Source organism: Molossus molossus, unplaced genomic scaffold, assembly GCF_014108415.1.
Source record: "Molossus molossus isolate mMolMol1 unplaced genomic scaffold, mMolMol1.p scaffold_m16_p_16, whole genome shotgun sequence".
Taxonomy (NCBI): Eukaryota; Metazoa; Chordata; class Mammalia; order Chiroptera; family Molossidae; genus Molossus; species Molossus molossus.
Window position 1 is genome coordinate 54,172,576 of NW_023425351.1, and position 19,606 is coordinate 54,192,181.

General features: G+C 36.6%; 1 protein-coding gene across 3 annotated transcripts in view; it reads right to left on the bottom strand.

Annotated features, from left to right (window-relative positions):
- Positions 1-19,606, bottom strand: part of CSMD3 (CUB and Sushi multiple domains 3) — a 1,073,312-nt gene that overhangs the window by 229,399 nt on the left and 824,307 nt on the right. For all 3 annotated transcript variants that reach the window (XM_036263876.1, XM_036263875.1, XM_036263874.1), the window contains one exon: positions 18,161-18,277. In XM_036263876.1, the coding sequence (XP_036119769.1) occupies positions 18,161-18,277 (117 nt within the window). The remainder of the gene's footprint in view (positions 1-18,160; positions 18,278-19,606) is intronic.

Genomic DNA, 19,606 nt, shown 5'->3' on the forward strand with positions numbered 1-19,606 from the left:
AAATGTTTTTTGAGTTTTCTGTCCCTGCCCCTCTAACCTATGTATTAATGCTCCCTCCTGCTACTTTGGGAAAGGTTGGTGTGAATTCTAATGAAAGAAATTCCTTCCCCTAGTGTAGGTACAAATGCTTCTTCCAGCTAATGTGGTTTGAGACATTTTTCCTATAAGAAAATCAATCTCCCTTTCTGATATTCGTATCATTCAATAAACTTCTGATCCATAATTTGATAGTTAATTATATTTATTTGTCTAAGGAGTAGGTGTATTCACCAATATGGAGAGTTTTAGGAAAATAGCAAGGACAATTAAGCTTGCCAGATATTCTCTCTCAGTAAATTGGCTAATGGGCAGTGAGATTTATACATCCGTATCTTCTGGTTTCATGAGTGGTAATTAATGGAAAACAATCTCCTAAAGTTTGACAACATCAAATTTCTGAATCTGAAAAGCTTTTGACTGGATTCCAGATTTGGCACAAATCCAGACACCAGGAATGGCTTTGGCTCCGTGTCTCACTTCTTCCACGATATCACTTGGCCTTTGGTTTTATATGCCTGCTCCCATCATTTTATCTTTGGAGACCATGAATTACTCAAGAATACTAACTCTATATGTTTTGTTCATCTCTAGTATTCCCTACAGACAATGAGTTTTTCCTCCCTTCTCCTTATGCCCTCACTGACTCATACCAGTGACCCTCAGAAAGCTACTCTCTCCCCACCACCAATGATATACCTACAAGACGCACAAGGCTGTGTTATTCTCATGCTTACATAGTCTCATCAGTTTCTAGGATCTGCATGATACATTTCAACCTCCTCTTATCCTTCGGTTTAGGCAGTGGCTCTCAACCTTCCTAAAGCCGCAACCCTTTAATACAGGTCCTCATGTTGTGGTGACCCCCAACTATAAAATTATTTTTGTTGCTACTTCGTAACTGTAATTTTGCTACTGTTATGTCTTAATCGACCCCTGTGAAAGAGTCGTTTGACCCCCAAATGGGTCACAACCCACAGGTTGAGAACCGCTGGTTTAGAGTATTGCAATTTTCACGAATTTCCCTAATCTAATTTTGATCTTTCTGTTATTTTCTCTTATAGCGCCCTCTTTTATTTCCTTATTCTTCACTCCCATAAACAGAATTTAAGGTCATAATGTGTGTTTGTGTGTATGTGTGTGTGCATTTCAATCATATTTACAGGGTGACTCTCAAAATATAAAATCAATATGACATGTGTCCAGACCAGTCAGGATTGATGCTAGGCTAAGTATTTAGGTATTATTCCTTGAGTTGCTGAGAGGAAGGGCTAAATGGCCAGAACAATGAGGAATTTTTCAGGACTACCAATAGCATGGATATGTTTCAAATTCTAACAAGTAAAAAACAGCGTCAGAATGTGCCAGGTTAATTATTAATCCTAGATTGCCTGTCTACTTAGATAGCGTGTAGGTTACTGAGACCAATTAAACATTTATGTTTCACTGGGCATCAGATATCCTCAGTCTAGAAAATGTCTCTCTGAAACAGGGTGGGAACTCCCCAAGCATTTTTTAATTGATCTAAATGTGACATATGAAGCCTTTCATAATCTGTTTCTCCAGTTCCAAGTATATTTGTTTCTGAGCCAAGAGAAAAAAAATATGTCCTGTAGTTCCTTTCAGATACCATGTACCACGTGTCTAAGTCTTTGTCTGTGTTGTTCTCTCTGGCTACAGTGTTGTTCAAGTGGCTAACGGTTGTTTATTCTCTAAGACTCAGATCGTACACAATTCCTTCGGGCAAATATTTCTGACACCATGACCCCAATTTCCCACATCTGCCACCAGCCTGCCTTAGGTGTTCCTCCTCTGTTTTTCCTTAGAAGCTGCACAAACATCTATTACAGCAATTTTCACGTTCTTTTAAAAAACTCTTCAATTATCGAATTCTTTTTCTATGATCTCTTGAAAAGCAGAAACCATTGTTTATGTAACCTGTGCACTCAGATTCCAGCTCAAGGCTGAGCACACACAGTGTGAATAAATAATTGATCCAATTAGTGAAGAAATGCCACTTATGAGCAATATAATAGATCTCTACCCACCATGAGGTTACAATCAAGAGAACCATATTTCTATAAATTTAGAGATGGTAGTAAAGAGCAAAAAAAAAAAAACCAAGGTAAGGAAAGTTGTAAAGTTTTCATGCCTCTAAACTAAACACTGCAAATATATTCTCATGATGTCAGATTCATTCCACAGATGAGTTTCATTGGGATCATATTGTGTTTTAAACATTCTGAAATTTTCCCAGTTGCTGTGGCTCAGTGGTTGGGCATCGACCCATGCACCAAGAGGTCACCAGTTCGATTCCCAGTCAGGGCACATGCCCAGGTTGTGGGCCTGATCTCCAGTGGGGGGCATGCAGGAGGAATCGATGTTTCTATCTCTCTCTCTCCCTCTCCCTTCTTCTCTCTCTAAAATCAGTAAAGAAAAAAAATTATAAACATTTTGGAATTTAAGTGCTTTCAAGAAGGCATGAAGCTTTAGTTCACTGTGGTACCACTGTTTCATACTGACCAGCCCCCCATCCTGGTCTCATTTATGTCATTGGCCCTTAAATCAAACTATTTCATTTGAACTTGAATTAGCACCCCCTGCACAAATAAAATAAATATTATATCATATGCATTTTTTTCTTTATTGATTTTAGAGAAAAAGGAAGAAAGTGGAAGAGATAGAAACATCGATGAGAGAGAACATCCACTGGTCACCTCCTGCATGCCCTCCACTGGGGATTTGGCCCACAACCTGGGCACGTGCCCTGACTGGGAATCCAACCAATGACCTCGTGGTGCATGGGTTTACGCTCAACCACTGAGCCACACAGTATATTTTTCTTAATGTTATATAAAATGTTGCTAACAAAAGCAACAAGACAGATGAAACTGTGATATTTAGGTTGATATTTTAATAGAAAACATATCCTTACTGAATTAGGAAAATATTCTAGTTACTTATATGTTTTTGTTTTCCATTCTCAGCAAAAGCAGCTGGATTAAAATATGAAGAGTTTGTATAGACTGTAAAAGATGTAGTTAAATCCCTCTGAATTTAGGGACCGGATCAATGCTTCTGTAGTGTGTGATATGCACCATGTGTTTATATATCAACCCGACAATAAACACTTAATCATTTAACTTATTTGAAATACAATTCATTGAGTTTTGAAACAAATGAGTCATTTCAAAAGTCTGTTTTGTTAGGTCTAAAGCAGACAAATTAAATCGTATGAGTCACCAAAACAGAAAAATAAACATCTGTGTTTTAATTGTAAGCAGCACTGGATTTCAGTGTTGAACAGTCAGAGATCATTATACCATTCTGAAATATCAGTGGGAGAGTGTCAAAAATGAGGAGTGTTCCATGTTCACAAATGACTCTGCCTGTGGCATGCTGTGTGCTTTTGTGAATCATTTATTTTCTAGCATTAATCTGTCATATTATGAAATATTACAAATGTGATTCTGCATGACAGAATGAAACACTAAAAAAGGCTATATTTAATGACTTTTCCATAAAAAACTTTTCCAGAAAATGTTAGACATACATATGCATTATTTTCTTCCTTTTCATTATTTTGAATGACCTCTCATATCAAGTCCTTAAAAAAAGACTACCCATTTTACAGTGAAATTGCAGAAATTATTTTCCCCTGGATATTTGACTTCATCTAAGGAATTATTTGGTACCTAATTACCAAAACGGAACTAGAGTAAAACAGTAATCTTCTAACTTTTATAGTGAATAAAAAATAAAAATGCCCTCAAAAGTGTTTAAGGAACAATGATGAGGAGCAGAGTTAAAAAAGGTAAAGATAATTATCCAGGATATTCTGATGCATAAAGAATAATAATAATAATAATAATAATAATAAGAAGAAGAAGAACAAGAAGAACAAGAAGAACAAGAAGAAGAAGAAGAAGAGTGTAGCATATCATCGTCACATAGCTTATCTTACTTTTGCAGGAACATAAAAGATCCAGAATTTATGTTAAGTTTACAGTCAACTTTAGAATTAACTGAAATTATACAAATCCATGTAATTCTATGAATAGACTCTTGAATTTCAGAAAAGTTGTTAGTACTTTTCTATACTTTACTTCTCTAGCTGTAAATAGCATACTCTTTAAACTTAAAGGTAAATTTCACATGTTTTTAAATGGGAAGATTCTTAGAGACCACTGAATCAAAGCATTATTCTTATAAATCAAGAAAATGAGGCTCAGAAAGCTTAAATAACTTGCTCAAGGTCACACTATTAATTAGAGAGAGAGAAAGGACTACAATTCATACCTTTGGACCTAGTTCAGCTTACTTTCCACTGTTCCACAATAACTGTCCGATCTTCTCTTCAATCAGTTTATTATTGTTACTATCACTGACTTTATTACTTTGAACCTTCTTTTGAAACAATCTGCAGTTGCCCGGCTGGTATGGTTCAGAGAATAAGCGTCGACCCATGCACCAAGAGGTCACTGGTTCAATTTCCAGTCAGGGCACATGCTCAGGTTGGGGGCCTGTTCCCCAGTGTGGGGCGTGCAGGAGGCGGCCAATCAATGTTCTCTTTCATCGATGTTTCTCTCTCTCTCCCTCTCCCTTCTTCTCTCTCTAAAATCAATCAATCAATAAATAAATAAAACAATCTGCAGCAATCTGATATCAGCCAATTGATATTAAACAGCCTAATGACTCAAACACTGAACTTAAAATAAAGCAAAAAATATAAGCAAACATGAATTGGAAGAGCACTGACATAGTGAAATATAACCATTGTTTAAACAAATTGTAAAATGTCTAGCCTGATGTTCTTGCACTATGTTTTCCAATAATTTCTTTAGAATCATTAAGCATGATTTATTTCTTAAAGGTGACCTAAGAAAATGAGAGATGTGAAACTTCATCCTTGACATTCATTACATGATGAATGCATATATACATTCACCAAAATGACCTAATAGGTCATTTAACAGTTATTTCAAAATTAAACTAATGACATTCTAAAGCATATTACAGTCATTTACTTGAGGCTAAAAGGAAGTAATTTTGTTTAAAGCAGAACAAATATTATAGCAAGAGAAAATTTGATATATATCAAATATATGACAAAATATACAATTTATAAATTGCAGCTTATAAATTGTAGCTTGTATTAAAGAGTCCAAACCGTCTTTTGATATTTGACTGTTGATGGCTTTCAAGTCCCACTACTGTTCTCCCGCTTCTGCCCCACATCTGGGCAAGCTGATTAGGAAGCCCTAGTCCTGCCTCCTTCGGCAACAGTGAGATGTTCAAACCATGTAAGCACTGACCTGAACACAACCACCGTCACCCCACAACCACAACAAAACTCCACAGCCAATCCCCTTTCTCTGCTGCCTCGTGCCATTTGGACTTGTTTAAGAGTCTGCTCTGCTTTCCCCAGGAAGCCTCATTTATGTAAGGAATAAAAATTCCCCCATTCCCTTGGTGTTTGTGTGGTGACATCAGTCTCTAAATCTAAACCAACCGTGGGGTAACCACAGCAACCGATGCAGTGAGGAGGGTGTTCAGGTGATGACACCGTGACTGAGAGTCTCTTTTCTCTTGCTTTGTCTTAGTAACCGGCTCTGCTGCCTCCTCTCAATCTTGCACGTTGAGCTGTGCAGCTTTGGGCTACATGTGCTGATTCTTCCAAATCTTTATTATAGATTTAATCAATCTGCATCAGAAGTTTTGAAAATTGGAATTTAGAAGAAAGAGTTAGGACTCTTCTAAGAGTGACTTTTGGTTGTGTGTCTTAGCCTGGATCTATGGGTGTGTCTCAAGTTGTATTATATATCTTGACTCCAGCATAAGTTATGACTAATGCTAGCTTCAGAAATACGACTCTAACTTTGTGACTGCTACTTGTCGTTTCAACCAGGCATTGGCTTTTCTTCTACACAGTACTCAGGAAAACAAACAAACAAACAAAAAATGATACCCTGTGCAATACATGGGTACATTGGGCGGCCAATTGTGTGGAAGAGCAGTTAGCATGTGGCATGCTGAGGTCTATACTCCTTAATGCAGAGGCCTCACTAAAGACCCTATAAAAATGCATTTACTGCTACTCAGGTTTCTTTGAAATGAAGATCTTGATCCTTGGGCTTATAGAGGAAAACACTATGGCACCCTAATGCACAAATAAGGAGGCAATTCAAACTCTCCTTAAACTCCATATCCAAAAACTCTATACAGCTGTTATATCACAATCGTTTCATCACCCTGATGTTACAGATTTGACACTTTCTGGAGGAGAAAACTTAGAAATATGAGTAGGGTAAAGAGATTATCCTTCCTCCAAAGTATGTACAGTAATTGATAACCAAATTAAACAAAAGGTGAGAAAAGACAAAATTGTAAGAGAGGTCCAAAATTGGAGCCAATTAGAAAACCAAAATTTACTATAAGAATTTACACAGTAAAAATATAAAATACCTCTAATTGAATCTTGAATCTCTAAAAGGTAGATTTTGAATTAATTTTAATAACAACTGAAATGCACCAACTTGCAAATCTTCATGATTTTAATACAGAGGATGGAATTAGAGTTATTTCTGAAGATCCTACCAACTTTAAACAAAAGCACATTATAAAATCTAAAGGGATTTTGCAATATAAAACAGTAAACAAAGAAGTATGCTTCATCTGAATCATCAGAATTATCTCCTTGAGTACATATCCCATAATGGTAATGGAAGCTTTGACCAAAACATGTAATAAATTGTCCTTGGTACTTACAATAAATAGAGTTGACAGATTGAGGCTTCATGAGTCTTTCCCCACAACTAAAATAGTTAATATGGTTTAATATATATTAAAATAGAGCCTTAAAAGATTAAATAAAATAATTATTTAGAGAAGTGACATTTATTCCATTATTTCTCTATGTAATAGCCCAGTTTGCCTGCTCCTAAACCTGGAAAGAAGGAATGGTATCTTACAGTGGGTTACTGAAACCTTAAGTCTTGGTTCCACCCATTAAAGGGCCCATAATCACTATTATTGAATTTACTGATTCCATTTAATCATCAGCTGGAAAACATTTTGCTATTATTAATTATATGTTCTTTTATTCCAATTTCAACAGCTTCTCAGCCATAGTTAGCCTTTGATGAGATATAGCACTTTTTGCTTTCAGCTTCAAAGGGACACATATTCCTGTTTGCCACCGAGGTTTCCAACAGCCCCGTCATCACACCCTGTCTTTGTAGGCAAGATCATAGATTGCATCCACGTTTTTCAAGCTGCATGGGTAATGAAATCACACTGACGACATCTTCTTTCAAGGAGATTCATTTGCCATTATTATCCAAGAATTCAAATACAAAAGGGCTCACAAAAAGGGGAAGGTTCTATTTCCCCCCACACAATAGAAGGTCCTAGTCAAATCTCCAGGAATTATTTGGTCAGTCAAAAGCCACCCCCTCTCTGACAGCATTAAGAAAGTACTATTGACCCTCATGGCACCACCATGTTACACTCAGCTCAAAAATCTTTTAGGAGTTTTTGGAATTTGAAGGTGACATGTTCTTCATCTATACTTTTTCTTAAGCCCATTTCTGCTGTTCCTATAAAACTAGTGACCTTGAGTGGAGACTCCCACAAAACGTCTTTAGAATCTTTCCAAATAATAATACAATCATCATTGTTCCCTAGAGACTCCATATGTCGTCCATGAACTTATGCAAGAAGTTCCTTCCTAAGCCCCATGCTGTTAAGCATTACAGTGGCAATTCTGCATACTATATCTCCTGAAAACAGAGGCTCTCATAGGCCCTGAGTTCAAGGCCCTCTTTATCCAGCTTCCCATTATGCCTTGGGTCAAAGAAGTAGTATGCTCCAAGTTAAGTATGGCCACTAAGGCCTCCTTGCTAACATAAAGACGATAACCACATATTAGAGCCCAAACCAGGCCCTCTGGCATAGCCCACTTGAACGAGGGTATGGCCTTCCCTGCCCTCAGTTCCTGGGTAGATGCCATGGTTTACAGATCGGTCACTCCTCTTCTGGACCTGTTAGCTTTTTGAGGAACTCCTTGGGATCAACTGAGTGAACAGCAAATATAGTCTGTATACCTTACGGACAGTATGGCCACCATCATCACTTACCTCCCAGGAGAGCTGTTGCTTTTAGTACCTTAACCAGGACATCCCTGATAAAACACTTTATGATCACGACAACTGCCCAAACTTGGGGCAATCACATTTACACCGGATGCTCTGGTCAGCAATCAGTTCCAGTGAACATTTTCATAGATCTTTGGGTCACTGTCAACCATCTGGCCATGTGATCCAGCCAACGAAAGCAACAATTCCTAATCTAAGGTTGTCCTTTATGGGGTAAAAGTTTCTGGGAATACTGTCTCGGAGATACCTGAAATATAAATCAGTGCCACATATGTCTCTATACATACTGAAGCCATGTACAAGGCCTCACCAAGATACTCCACATCCTCTTCAGAGTTCTAGCTGCAACTGACAGTGATCAAGGCCCTCATTTCACATCTTACAATACATAATGCTGAGCTCTTGAACCAGGCATTCAAGAGAATTTTTGCCTCCCTACCCAATCCCTGGATACAGGTCTGATACAATACCATCATGGCTTAATTAAATAAGTTCACATTCTATTAAGTTAAGCATGGCACATTTCACTCATCAGTCAAACACCAAGAGTGAATTGTGATGAAGTCTAATCTATTTTGGTGTTTGCTGACAGCTTTTTAGTTTTACTCCTCTTATCCCCCTCCCACCCCTGCCTCTGTTTTGTGCTCCATACCTGGGCAAGCTGTTAAGAGCCTGGGTGTAAGCTCCTTTAAAACCAGTAGAATGTTCAAACCGCACAGAGCCCTGAGTTGTGTTAGGGAAATCCCACGTCAATTCAATGAATACAAACACTGTGATACCCAAAGTCCAGAAACCAAGAAGGCTACTAAGTGACTGATGGGCTGGAGCATCTATGGCTTGGAGACGCGGATGAAATCCAGAGGTGGGACTTAGTGGGTCACACGAGATTTCATCACGTTATGAGAAGGGCACACGATTTAAAACATAATTTTTTTATCTTATGTGTTTCATGTATTGTTTATTTCTAAAATTTGTAATGTAATATTATCAGACTGCTAGCAACCATGGAAAGGGAAACTGCAGGTAAGGAGAACTACTGGACTCGATCCTGCATAGACATTTAAACAGCCGTCAATTTAAAAAAGTCAAAGTTCCTTTTTCTTGTTAATTGTTCTATATCTAACAAGCATCGATATATAGTAAACACAAATTTTGAATAAATGTATCTTTTATGGGCATTAATTATCATTGTTAGATAAGTAAATTAAATATTCAGAAAAGACTGAAGCTTGATTTTGATGTAATTTTACCATTAAAAAAATGAAGTGTCACCTGGCCAGTGTGGCTCAGTGGTTGAGTGTCGACCCATGCACCAAGAGGTCATTGGTTTGATTCCCAGCCATGGCACATGCCCAGGTTGTGGGCCAAATCCCCAGCGGGGCGCATGCAGGAGGCAGCCAATAGATGTTCTCTCTCATCGATGTTTCTCTCTCTCTCCCTCTCCCTTCCTCTCTTTATCTCTATAATCAATAAAGAAAAAAATAATAAAATAAATAAAAAATGAAGTGTCATACACTTTAAATACAAAATATAAGAAGCCTTTATGAACCATAAGGTTTCTTTCATTACTGAAAATGTCACAGCAAGAAAAACAGAATGTCAATGAAATGATTTACTGACCTAATGAGCATACAAAAAGCATTACAAAACAATTTGTCACTAAAATATGGGGAAACTAGTGACAATAAATTACTGAATTAAGTATAAAAACAGGTAACAACCACATAAATTATGTAAACGCTGCTGAATAAAATAGATCATTTACAAACACATAGATATAAGATCAAAAGGCAAATGGTCTAATCTATTTAAAGGAGAACATACACAGAAAAAAAAATGGCTATCGATTTTAACATAAAAGATCAGAAGAGTTAGTTAACTTTACATGTGCAGGTCAAAACTATATTAGTACATATTTACATATTAAATTTTCAGATTACCCAAAGGGGAAAAAAACATATATGTGAACATTTATAGATAGTGTGTATCTTACTTTCAATTCATTGTTTTTGCTTCTTCCTTCTAATTTCTAAGGAGATCTACATTTGTTTTCTTTAATTAAGTAATTTTAAAATTGAGGCTATATTGGTTTATAAGATTATATAAGTTTCAGGTGTATAAAATTATAATTTGACAACTATATACGCCACAACAGGCTCACCACCAAAGGTCTGGTTTTCATCTGTCACCATACAATTGACCCCCTTTACCCATCCCATCCTCCCACATTCTTCTTTCCCTGCGGAATCTACCAATCTGTTACCTGCATGGATGAGTTTGTTTTGTCTTGTTTGGTTTTTATGTTCCACATATCAATAAAATCATACAGTATTTGTCTTTCTCCATCTGACTTATTTCATTGAGCATAATACCTTCAAGGTCCAGTCCATGTCACAAGTGACAAGATTTTGTCTTATTATTATTTTTTTATATCACTGAGTAGTGTCACATCTTCTTTATTCATTCATTGGTGGAAACTTAGGTAGTTTCCATATATTGGCTATTGTAAATAATGCAGCTATGAATATAGGGGTGCTTATATCTTTTCAAATTAGTGTTTTTGTATTCTTTGGATAAATACCCAGAAATAAAAGAGCTGAATTTTATGCTAGTTTACTCTTAATTTTTTGAGGAGTCTCCATACTGTTTTCTCTAGTGGCTAAATCAATTCTCAATCCCACCACTGGTATACCAGGGTTCTCTTTTCTCCACATCCTCTTCAGTACTTGTTATTTCTCGTCTTTCTGATAATAGCCATTCTAAGAGTCGTGAGATGATAGCTCATTGTAGTTTTGATTTGTTTCTCTAATAATTAGTGATGTTGAACATCTTTTCATGTGGTTGTTGGCCATTTGTATGTCTTCTTTGGAAAAATGTTTATTCAGATTATCTACCTATTTTTCAGTCAACTTTTGTTTTGTCATTGAGTTGTATAAGATTTTTATATGTTCAGATAGTAATCCCATATCAGATGTATGATTTGCAAATATATTTTCCCATTCAGTAGGTTGTTATTTCATTTTGTGGATCATTGCCTTTGTTGTAAAGAAGCTTTGTAGTTTGAAATAGTTCCATTTTTTATTTTTACTTTTGCTACTTTTGTTTTTGGAATAAAATCCACAGAAACACCCCTAAGACTGATATCCAGGAGCACAGCACCTATATTTTCTTCTTTGTATTTATGATTTCAGATCTTACATTCAAGCCTTTAATCCATTTTGAGTTAACTTTTGTGTATGGTGCAGACAGTGGTCTAGTATGGTTCTTTTGCGTGCGCCTGCCCAGTTTTCCCAACATCATTTACTGAAGAAACTTTTCTTTGTCCGTTATATATTCTTGGTGAGGCGATCTAAATTTTTAAAGACTTTCCACAAATAACAATTATGCAGAAATGTGAAAAATATGATATTGCAAAAATAAATAGCATTTAACAATCATTATATAATTATTTAAGTTTATAAGATATAAAGAAAATATTTAATGCAATGAATATAATTGAAATAGTCATTTATTCATTATCAGTGTTTTAATAGAATATTATGGTCATGTTTGAAATAAAAAACAAACAAACTATAACCTATATTATTGTCAGTGCCACAGGACAAGATGTTTCCAGATTGGCTGGAGGAAAAACAGACTGTAATGCGAAGTTTTGAGAGATAATGACTGTGACTAAGAAACAAATATAAAATATGTGGGAGTAGGAGAGAAATTCAAAATGATAACAGCTATTATAAAAAACAACAACTTTGCCCTAGTTGTGTGGTTCAGTGGTTAGAGCGTCAGCCTGCACACCAAAGGGTTTTGGGTTTGATGTCTGGCCAAGCACATGTACCTGGGTTTCAGGTTTGTCCCTGGCCCCAGCTGAGGCATATACAGGAGGCAACTAGTCAATGTGTCTCTCTCACATTGATGTTTCTCTCTCTCTCCCTCCCTTCCACCTTCTCTAAACATCAACTGGAAAAATATCCTCTGGTGAAGATTAACAAATGTATATAAAAGCCTCTCCCAAAGCAATTTACAAAAGGTTTTAGTAACTCAATGTGCCCCTCGTACAGAGTAACTCATTGGACAGAGTAGACTAGAGTGACAATAACGTTGAATCATTAAGGTATTCCTAAACTTGAAACCTTTGTGACCAGAAGCCAGCACCAATAACAAAAGATATGAGAAAGAGCAGAATAACTGATTTGACTTGGGGTGATAAACACAATACAATCCACAGATGATGTATTATATACTTGAAACTTATATAATTTTTTTATCTTTACTGTTGAGAGTATTACAGATGTCCCCCACTTTTCCCCATTTTCCCCCTCCACCCAGTTCCTTCCCCACTCCAGGCCTTCACCACATAAACCAACAAACAAAATAGGTCCAGAGGCGAGGAAACATGGCACAGACAGACGGATCTCAGAGGGAAGCAGGTGGGGATGGGCAAAGATGAACCAAATAATTTATAGGAGTATATTCATAACCCATGAACACAAACCTATATAGTTTTATTAGCCAATGTCACCTCAATAAATCCAATTAAAAATAAAAGGAAGAAAAACTTGAAAAGATTTCCATGCACACCTCCAAGATCACACCTGTGGAAGCTAGTCTTGGGAAAGAGTAAACTTTGTAGCTTAACAAACAGGTATTTGGGGTGGGTCTTTCAGGAGATAAAATGATGTGCAAGATTAAACACAAAATTAAGTCAGCATAGATTTTCCTGGATCTCTTCAAGGTGATTTATGTGTCGGAATTCTCTAGGAAATCTGAATGCCAGTTTGCATTCTACACAGCTAATATTTGATACATGCTTTACATGGCGTACTTTATGTTAAGATTTTCTACATAAAACTGTGGTAATATACTTCATTCTCTGTAGTGGGTTGAATAGTGTCCCCGCAAATTCATTTCCACCCAGAAGCTCAGAATGGCATTGTATTTGGAAACAGGGTCTTTGCAGATGTCATTAAACATTAAGATGAGATGATATTGGATTAGGATGGGCCCTAAATTCAACAACTGGTGTTATTGGAAGAGAGGGACAGAAACAGAGGAGACACACAAACAGGGGAAAAAGTCTTTGAACACCAAGAGAGAGATTAGAGTGATGCAGCTACAAACCACAAAATGCCAAAAATGGCTGGGAGTCACTAGAAGCTAGGAAGAGGCAAGGAAGGATTCTTCCCTAGGGCCAGCTGAGAGAGTGTGATGTTACCGATACTCTAATTCAGAGATTTAGCCTCTGGAATTGTGAGAAAATAAATTTCTGTTGTTGGAAGCCTCCAGGATTATGGTATTTTGTTACGGCACCCCGGACACAATGCATGTGCTTTTACAGATGATCCCTAGAACTCAAGGAGAGGGTGATTAAAGGGAGACAGCGTGGGAGAATGGGAAGAGGTGATATTTCAAAAGGTAACATTCCATTCAAGCACGCTGCTTTACCAATTGGTCCATTCAAGTTTACCCTCTGCACTGTGTCTCTCTCTAAAATGAAAACTCTATTATCTTCTATTCCAGAAGAAAACAGACAAAAACAAACATTAGCCTTGGATTTATACCCTACTTTGGCTGTGATCCTAGCTTTTCTTTCTTTTATTTGTTTTCCCAGCCAGGTATGTTGAAACAGAAGTTCAAAATATTTATTTATTTTTTTAGTTTTAAAAATGTATCTTTATTGTTGAAAGTATTACATGTCCCTCCTTTTCCCCCCATTGGCCCCTCCACCCTGCTCTTGCCCCTCCCCCAGGCCTTTATCTCACTATTGTCTGTGTGTGGGGGTTATGCATACATACAGATACATTTTTTGGTTTATCTTTTCCTGTCCCCTCCCCTCACCCCACTTCCCTCTGATTTTCATCAGTCATACTTCCATGTCTCTGGATCTATGTTGTCTGTCAGTGTATTTTGTACATTAGATTCTACATATAAGTGAGATCATATGACACTTGTCTTTCTCTGACTGGCTCATTTCACTTAGCATAATATTCTCCAGGACCCTCCATGCTGTCTCAAAGGGTAAGAGAGACTTTCTTTCTTACAGCTGCATAGTATTCCATTGTGTAAATGTACCACAGCTTTTTTTACCCACTCATCTGCTGATGGGCACTTGGGCTGTTTCTAGATCTTAGCTATTGTAAATAGTGCTGCTATGAACATAGGGGTGCGTATATTCTTTCTGATTGGTGTTTCAGGATCCTTAGGATATATTCTTAGAAGTGGGACGACAGGATCAAATGGCAATTCCATTTTTACGTTTTCAGAAAACTCTATACTGTTTATTTCCCAATTTTACTAATCTCTACTCCCTACGATTTGATTTTGGCCACTACACTTTAGGTGAAGGTACATATTAACAAAAATATTTCAACTCTAAAAACGTCAACAGGTCTCTTACATTCTAAAGAACCTTATCTAAACCAGACTCAAAATAAAATAAAATATGTCCTCCATGTTTTTGGCACTTAAAAATAATGCACAAAGACTTAAGCAACCAAACTATAAGGGGAAACAACTGTTATTAAAAATTGAAAGATAAAGAAAAATTAAAACATATTTTATTAATAAAGTAGGGTATTTTAAATCTAAAAATCCAATTGAAATAGTTTAATTGTATAGAATAAAGTGAAATATCAATGTGTTATCTAATGAACCTAGAATTATTATTTTTCAAAGTATATAAAACAACTAGAATCCTGCAGAATGAATATTCCCAAAATGAACGTAATATCTGAAATTCAACTGAAATCCAATGATGCTCATGAGAGTATTATAAATGACAGTTCTCTTATTAAGAAAAAAATGAAAGGGGAATTACTCACAGACAAATAGTGTTCACTCAATCAACCAGTAAAGTGGAGCCACATATGTGCACATTTAACTTACATGAATTAAATTCTACACAAGGCAAAGATTAATGGAAATCATTTGGTACCACATGACCTGTATGAGAAACTTGCCCATCTTGTTTTATCTGAAGAAACTGCTAAGTATTCTGACATTGGAGGAAAAAGGTCCTGCTAGAATTACTCACAGACAATAAGGCTTGTGCAAAATCATGTAGATGATCTTTCATGGGAGAGTTAAGGTATTTCATGGGTAATGACTATATATGATTTTCCTCTCACATAACAACTTCTGAAGCTTACTCAATGTAAAAAATGCATTCCCAATGAATAAACTGAGCGTATTTGACCGATATTATGTTAAATGATTTTCAAAATAAACTTTTAAGAGTGTATATATATTCAGCATATAAAAGATGCAGAAGAAGGCATGATTGTAATTTAGGATAAATGACCGAAAAGGAGAAAATAGCAAGAAGTGATATGTTATCAAGTGATACTTAAAAAACTTAAAAAGTCATAAAATACAGCCTAATGTGGCAACAGAAAGAAATTATAGCAGAGTGAGCGTGAGAGGAAGCAGAAGCAAATCAGGGATTTTATTTGTAGAGACCCAGTGACTATTGCTTGATTATCTCACAGTAAGTGGGCTGAGGTAAAGCTAAGAAGATGTCAATGATCAGTGTTTATTTAATTCTGTTACTCTGCTCTCAGACTTGAAGGAATCTTTAAGTAACTGGTTATCCACTGGAGATGTGAAATACAAAATATTGGTTTTTGTGCTTTAATTACATAATATAAATGTTTTATTGTAGCCATGCTACTCATAAGACCCTAGTCCTATCTAGCAATCCAGGTCATTGTATTTCACCTTTGGGGGGAGAGGGGGTCTATGAATGTGAACATAAAAGTGTATATGTATGTGCACATGTGTGTATATGACATTATGTGTTATTATGATAATCACTTAAATTATATTACTTAATTACAAAATAGTTCTATGAGGTAGACATTTACCATCTCTAGATCATAGACGTAAAAAGTAAGGCTCAGGCTGATTATGTGACTTGTCCAATGAAAAAGAACAAATTGGGTTGGGCTCTTACTCTAGAACTAGCATTCGTAATTAAGCATAATAGCACTGAGCGTGAACTATATGAAACATACTTCATATATATAATCTCATTTATTCCTCACAACCACTCGACTCTGTAGACATAATGACCCTCATTTTGCAAGTGAAAAAACTAAGCCTCAAAGAGATTACATAATTGTCCAAAGACAGAAAACTAAGATGTGCTAGGCTGACATTAGAATCCTAGTCTCTTTAACTTTATATGTAGTTTAAAATAAAAATATTATGCAACATTTACAAAAATAAAATCAACTTTCTTCCTAATAAATTAAAGTATATTTGACTTTATCCACAAATAATCCAAGATTTATTTTTAAAAATTAGTGTTAAAAACCACTGATCATTAGTTGTACTATTTTTACATTAAAAAGTAAATTCACTTTACATTAACCCTGTTAAAATACAGATTCCATTCTTGAGAAATCTGTTCACATAGTTTTATGTAATTACTACTTTTTCCTTCTGTTTTTAAACAAACATGGGCTACTGTATAATCTTTAGACGGTCAACATATCTACCAGTCAGGGAAGGATATAACTATTTTTCTTCTTTCTCATTCTTGTGGCCACATGGCATCCTAAGAATAGCATATAATAAAACAAATCAATGGCTTCCCAAGAGGACTCAGATCGCCATGAAGTTTTCTGGACCATCACTGCTGGGGGATTCTGTCAGTAACCATGTAACATCCATGTAACATTTTTAGCAGCTGGGGACTACAACCCTTCTAGCAAAGAAAACTTTCTCAGGCACAAAAGGCAATATACAAACACGATTAAGCAGACACTTTTTTTCTATCTAAACTATTGTCCTCTTCACAAAGAGGTCAACTCTGATTCAAGTGATCAAAATGCTCGGAAGAGGAACTGTTTTGTGGAGCACAGAAACAGACACGTGCTAATGCTGGCTTTGCCCCTCTATTTCAAGGTGAAAATAAAAGGTTTCGTACTTCATTTCTGATGGCAACGTTCTCTCACATACGTTTAGGATCTTGGACTTGTTTCAGAAGAGAGAAAAGGAGGATATATAGGTAATATCGGGTAATAAAAAATTGGACTGGAAGCATCAGCTTATTTTATGTATCAGCAAAAACGTTAAGTCAAGATGTGATCCTAAAACCTTGATATGATAAAATCCATGTCCTTCTGCTAAAGTACTAAGTCACCCAGACCCACATATCCATTAAAGCTATAACAAATCCTTTACCGTACAACACCATGCTGTAAATCTAAATTCTAGAAGTCTGAACTCTCAGCCTCTCTCCCACTCTTTATGGCTCACTGAATTTCCTTTGCCTGTCCACCCATAAACAGAGCTTCACCTGGGTTAGATCCAGCTGGACCTCGGATCCAAAACCTTTAGAAGCCAGGTGGGCGACTTCTAAGACTTGTGATCAGGGAGACGAAGAGGCAGCAAAGGACACACTGTCTTCTCAAAGTCAACGCAGAACAGATTGTCAGGTTGACAAGACGAGCTGAAATGTCCTTTGCTGTCTATTTGTATTCATTGCTGTTCCAGGAACTAAGTGCCTAAAAACGAAATGACTTCTTTCTGGAAATGTGTTAATAAAGTATACAACTCATATGATTGTTTATTCACATAAGTTTGTGATTATTATAATACCTCTATATGTGACTTCATGTATGTTTTGCAGAGCAGACTGTTTTATGTTTTGGTAATTTCCCGTTTTATATCATTCAGATATGAAGGCACTTGCAAGGTTACTGGATGTACTTATTTTTAAAAATTAAAAACAATCCTGTTTTCATTTTTATATTGTTGTTCACCTGTGTATTTGACTGTAAATTCAGATTGAATAAAATGACCTCAAAATTTTATTATTATAAAGTTTTCTAAAAGGATTGCATAGTAAAGTATTTTATGAATACTAAATATGTTCATAAAAAACAACTAACATTTTTGAATAGCATGTAGTGAAAAATAAAGATGTCAATAATGAAGTACTACGTGACGAGATGACTCTTACTTACCAAATTCCTTGGGAACTGCTACAGCATAAACACAATTATGTCCCACACTGTAATTTTTTGGATAATTTGGTGATAGGACAGTGCCTTCTGAACCTGTTGAACGACTTCCACATGGTGCTAGAAAATAAAAATGATAAAACATTATTTTAGAAAACATATTAAAAATCATATTGAGACAGGCCAGGAAGCCAGGACACGTGGAACAGGGAAGCGAAGACAGAGCTGAACAAACTGACAGAGCAGTTTACAGTGGACACAGAAGGTCGCCTCCCTAGAGACACCATCTAGGTCTCAGTGGTATCTCAGCTCTAGGCTCAGAAAAGCAAAAAAACAGAACAGAAACAGTTGGGTGATGCCAGGACCAACTGCCATGACTAAAGACCCCCTGCCCCGACATGCATTAATCAGCAGAGACTAAGACTCCGAAAGAGCACACCTGGAAAACTGATGGATATTCTGCCGAAACCCTCCCATGAGAGCTTCTCTAAGAGTCCTGCCAGCAGGAGAGGAATAAAGCCCTCAAGACCAAGGATGAACCCTTCCCTCTCTTCTTCCCCCACTTCCTCCTGCACAGGCAGCATCTCCTAACCTCTAAGGGACCCCGTGAGACTTGCCACCAGGGGAGCATGGGCAGCGGTGGGTCTCCAGGGCTAATCCCCTGAACCTGTCTCCAAGGCCAACTTGTCTCTGGCTTCCCAGGGAGCCAACACAGCCCTACCTAAGTCTCTCCTGTTGCTTCTTCTATGCTAAGCCCTTCCTTGTTCCACTGTCCCCAGCTTCAATACATGTTCCCTCATAGTCACCTGGACCCATGTCGTGAAATCTTTCCTACATGAAGTCAAGAACCCACACACTACACTACCAGCCGGCCCTAGGAAGGTCTGCTCAGACCCAGGTCCCCTGTCCAGTAACAACATTATGACTATTTTCTTACTATAGAAATACGGCTACTAGATTTTAGGGTGTATCATGTATCTCCATATTTTAATGAAACCCCCCATTGTCAAGTATTTTAAAAATAAAAAATCGTGCACCAACGAAACATTTTAACATAAAGATTTACTCTACTCAGAAATAAAGTAATAGGATAATGTTGTAATAGTGCTAAGTAATAACGGTGGACCTGCTTTTACTTATGATAAAAGTGTTAACGGTCATCATCTCTTTTATAAGGATGATACATTACATATGCAAGTGAGAAATTGTTTCCCTGCCAGGCTTTGAAAATCTAATGACAATCAACCCTGATTAAGCTGTCACCAAATTAAGTATTTCTACACATGGTATAAAATGGCTACAAAAATACATTCATTCACTCATCTAAATAAAATATTGTGTCACCAACTTTTATCTGTTTTATGTTACCTTTAAATCAAAGGAGGTGCTGATGGTGTTTAGAGGCAGACTTTTGCTACCTCTGCCCCCAGGGTGCTGTGTTTCTAAAAA